The 5,000-nt window shown below is 44.2% G+C and overlaps 1 protein-coding gene across 3 annotated transcripts in view; it reads right to left on the bottom strand.

Annotated features, from left to right (window-relative positions):
- LOC105912316 (protein quaking-B) overlaps nt 1-5,000 on the bottom strand; it is a 76,730-nt gene that overhangs the window by 20,334 nt on the left and 51,396 nt on the right. For all 3 annotated transcript variants that reach the window (XM_031578838.2, XM_012841271.3, XM_031578840.2), the window contains exon 4: nt 1-114. This exon is cut by the window's left edge and continues 30 nt beyond it. In XM_031578838.2, coding sequence (XP_031434698.1) covers nt 1-114 — 114 coding nt within the window. The remainder of the gene's footprint in view (nt 115-5,000) is intronic.

Below are 5,000 nucleotides of genomic sequence, written 5' to 3'. Positions count from 1 at the left end.
CACGGCCCTCTTGAGCTTGATCTCGGCCCTGTTCTGGGCGTCCTCCACCGTGATGAGAACGTGCAGGTCCTCGTTCAGATGCTCCCAGTTGGGCTTTCCCCGGTTCTGCTCCTCCTGGGGAGGAAGGAGGGGGGGGCATTGTTATGCTTTGAAAATAAGTGTTTAAAATCAAATTACATTAAGGATACATATATGGCAACTTACAATGTGTCTTTACATGTTGTCTAGGAGACGACCGTAACAATTTATTCTTTAGTTTCTTTGTTTTAGCTTGGAGTGTGATGAGCATGAAGCCTTCGCTGATATTTACAGACACGGACACCAGGGGCGGAATTCAATCAGGACATTAAGATCCTAAAGGTTAGACCAGCTCAGGGGTATTTAGTTGCTAAATATTACCACCCCTCAGCAGAAATCAGATACCAAATATCATTTAGTCTCGGTGGAACGGGGCTGAAAAGCATGCTAACCCAAAGAGCATACTGACCCAAACACCATATTAGCCTAAAGAGCATACTGACCTAAAGACTATACTTACCTATAGAGTATGCCAATCTAAAGACTATATTAATCTATAGAGTATGCCGATCTAAAGAGTATGCTAACCCAAAGAGCAAACAAACAGACATACAAACACACACACACACACAACTGCCATATAGCCCTAACCCAAGTCTTGCATGCTCACAACACATAACATCATCATGCACACACACACACACGCGCACAGAAAGAGAGAGAGAGAGACTTCCCGCAGGCGAAGAGCATGTCCTGACAGTATTTCTCTACTTCTTCTACACTTGAATGTTTTTGTGCTTTGATTTCTGTAGCCAGAGTGTACCCTTGTAGTTACAGTGTTGTTCCAGCGCCCTTTATTACGGCACAGACGCCCAGAGAACAAGGACTTGGTGTTTCCACAGGGGACTGTTTCAGAGAAAGGGCCTCTCCGTAAGGGGCCAGTCAGTGGTTCTTTGAAGGAACCATTTTCAGACGAAAGATATTCCTACTGGGCTCACACAAAAGGGTCCGCTTTTACATAGGGGAACTGAAGATCCTGAACCACATTCTGTTTATACGAGACAGCTCTGAAGACGGACTCATCATAAACAATGCACACACACACACATGCTCACATGCACACCGCAAACAAAGATTCAGACACACACAAACACATGCCAAAAGCTCTCACACACATTCACAAACACGCACACATGCACACAAACTCACACACACACACACACACATGCACACACACACACACACACACACACATGCACACATAAAGGAAGATGACGCAGTAGAAACTAGGACACTGTCTGACACTGCTTGGTGTGAACAGTCCTCGACAGCAGGTAATAACACCCTCTCAAGAAATAAATCAAATGCTTGTCCTTACTGGCAATGATGTCCAATTCTGGGAATTTTAAGTGTTCCACGTTTTTGGGTATTTGTCAGCTGTCACACGTAATTATAAAAGATAACATACTGTCTCACAGAAAACTCTCTGAGAGGTCAACATACACACATGAACAAAAATACAATGTTTACCCCCAGATTAATTCTGCCCCAACCATATATCATGACCCTTAATTTATTTCCGACCATAATGGCCCTGTAGAGAATTAGACTGCATCAGAAAGGAATCCATTTCATCTTCAAGAGAAATGACAACAAACAAAAGAAAAATAATTTTAGCTGAGTGTGAGCATATAATTCACTCTTAAACCCAATTTATGCTTAGTCTCTCGACACTTTTGAAACCGTCGCTGACAGAAATGAAGGCTTGGTCGACACTTTTAAGCATCGCCTGGAAGTGTCTGCTACCAAGAGAAAGTTCTACTGTCGCTGACTACGTTGCATAGTGTCGCGCAAGTGTGATTGGCTAGAGAGACGGCACGTGCCATCGACTTCCTTGTTTGGGTTTTCGGCCCTCAACGCTAGGGCTGAACGATTAATTGCATTTGCGATTTAATCGCGATATGATAGAACGCGATTTTCTAACCGCAACGTTCGCGATTAAAAAACGTGGTCTAAAAAAAAAAAAAAAAAAAAATTATTATTTTTTTTTTTTTTTTTTTAAGATGGTACATTTTGCACACAGTGTTTGCAAAGGGCATGCCTAGTGTTTATACTTAAAATTACTTTTTTTAAATTACTTAAATGCACAGTGGCAAAGCCACCGATTTGTTGTTCTTGTTTCTGTAATGAGCAGTTAAATAAAAATGTAAAATGTGGGAAAGAATATTTTACACTAAATGTATCTAATATTGTGTTGGTCATATTTAAATCATTCATTACGTTTTGTTGGGAGGATAAAAAGAGGATAAAAAAAAAAATCGCATATTAAATCGCAATCGCAATATTTTGGTAAAAAATCGCAATTAGATTATTTTCCCAAATCGTTCAGCCCTACTCAACGCTGTATTTTTTACTTGGAGGGGATAGAGGAAAGGCTAGTGGAGCTAGTGAGAAAATATCCCCCCTGTACAATGCATCCCTGCCGTATTATGAAGATGCCCAAATCATACAGAATTCAAGCTACGTGTCCGCCTACGTCAGTACGTCGAGTGTCACAGGACCGTTGAGCGGAGGACACTGTTCACTGAAGCATAAATGCAGCAACATGAGCGACACTCTTTTTTATCGGCGGCCATATGCTGAGCAACACTTTCCAGTAAATGTAAATTAAGCTGTAGACCCCTCCTAAAATGTCTCTTCAGCATATAATCCTGTCGCTCTCAGACCCCTCCAAGGCTCTAAATCTAAACCTTGGAGTTGTGTTTTTTTCCATCGTTATGACGAAGGATCTGTGAGTCCGATTTCTGTCGGACTCATTGTGGTCCATGCAAATTGAACAGTGGCCAGGCAACGAGGGGCTTCAGGTATGAGCGTTTCATTATATTTGTTTTATCTAAACACACACGCAAACAACATTCATACGTCCAACTGTGCACACACACAAACAATGCTTTACGCTCCAATCTGCAAACACCCCTCCAGGCCTCCACAGCAGCACACAGCTACACACACACACACACACACACTTACACACACTGACTGACGGCGATCAGCAGAGGACAGTGTAACTCTGCACTGTCTTCTTATGGTCATTAGGAATTCACTGTGGCCATTTTGCACCAACACACTGAGACAGAGACAGAGACATGCAGTGAGCGTGTCTGTGCATGCATGTTTGAATGTGTGTGTGTTTGTGTGTGTGTGTGTCTGTGTGTGTGTATGTCATGCAGATATTTTTGTCACTGGTGCTTCTTATTAGGCATGGGTCACACCACTTCCTTTCTCTTACCTCTTCTCTATCACTTTCTTTCTCATTCTCTCTCTCTCTCTCCCTCTTTCCCTCTATCCAGCTCCAGTGTTGTCCCTCACAGGGAATTCTCTGTGTGGTTTGGTATGTGATGTCACAACCACAACCAGCCAAACACAGGCCTCAATCAGAGTGAGTGTGAGAAGCAGCTAGTCTCATGGAACAGGAGTGAGTGTGTGAAGCAGCTAGTCTCATGGAACAGGAGTGAGTGTGTGAAGCAGCTAGTCTCATGGGACAGGAGTGAGTGTGTGAAGCAGCTAGTCTCATGGGACAGGAGTGAGTGTGTGAAGCAGCTAGTCTCATGGGACAGGAGTGAGTGTGTGAAGCAGCTAGTCTCATGGGACAGGAGTGAGTGTGTGAAGCAGCTAGTCTCATGGGACAGGAGTGAGTGTGTGAAGCAGCTAGTCTCATGGGACAGGAGTGAGTGTGTGAAGCAGCTAGTCTCATGGGACAGGAGTGAGTGTGTGAAGCAGCTAGTCTCATGGGACAGGAGTGAGTGTGTGAAGCAGCTAGTCTCATGGAACAGGAGTGAGTGTGTGAAGCAGCTAGTCTCATGGGACAGGAGTGAGTGTGTGAAGCAGCTAGTCTCATGGAACAGGAGTGAGTGTGTGAAGCAGCTAGTCTCATGGGACAGGAGTGAGTGTGGACAGGAGGGAACGGGGGGGCTGGTCTGGTTTAGTCTGGTGATCTGGTGTGGTTTAGTCTACTGATCTGGTCTGGTTTAGTGTAGTGATCTGGTCTGGTTTAGTCTAGTGATCTGGTCTGGTTTAGTCTAGTGATCTGGTCTGGTTTAGTGTAGTGATCTGGTCTGGTTTAGTCTAGTGATCTGGTCTGGTTTAGTCTAGTGATCTGGTCTGGTTTAGTCTACTGATCTGGTCTGGTTTAGTGTAGTGATCTGGTCTGGTTTAGTCTAGTGATCTGGTCTGGTTTAGTGTAGTGATCTGGTCTGGTTTAGTCTAGTGATCTGGTCTGGTTTAGTGTAGTGATCTGGTCTGGTTTAGTCTAGTGATCTGGTCTGGTTACGTTTAGTGATCACGTGTGGTTTAGTCTGGTTTAGTCTAAAGATATGGTCTGGTTTAGTCTGGTGATTTGGTCTGGTTTAGTGTAATGACCTGGTCTGGTTTAGTCTAATGATCGAGTCTGGCGATCTAGTCTGGTTTAGTCTGGCGATCTATTCTGGTTTAGTCTAATGATCTGGTCTCATCCCTTGGTCTCCCTTCTTCCCCTTCCTCCTTCTCTTTCTCTTCCTTCTCCCTTCTTTCCTTCTGAAGTGTTCCATTATCATAAAATGGTGTGTTCAGGTTCCAGGGTTCAGGGTTCAGGGTTCAGGGTTTAGGTCCAGGGCGCTATATAAATAAAATTGAATTGAATTGTGTGTGTTCAGGTGTGATCCCTCAGCCTCAGTAGAATCTCGTGGAGGTCAAACCCACAGTGTGTGCGTATGTGTATGTATCTGTGCGTGCGTGTGTGCGTGTGTGTGTTTGTGTGAGTGTGTAGTGTGGTAAGTATGTGTGTGTGTGTGTATGTGTGAGTGTGTGAGTGTGTGTGTGTGTATGTGTGAGTGTGTGGTGTGGTAAGTGTGTGTATGTGTGTGTGTGAACTGGAATGGTCCCTCAGCCTTAGTGTGGTGCAAGCTGTTGGAGAACAAAACCACAGGGACACACACACTCCTCCG

Source organism: Clupea harengus, chromosome 13 (genome assembly GCF_900700415.2).
Source record: "Clupea harengus chromosome 13, Ch_v2.0.2, whole genome shotgun sequence".
Classification (NCBI taxonomy): domain Eukaryota; kingdom Metazoa; phylum Chordata; class Actinopteri; order Clupeiformes; family Clupeidae; genus Clupea; species Clupea harengus.
This window is presented reverse-complemented; position numbering and strand designations above follow the sequence as displayed.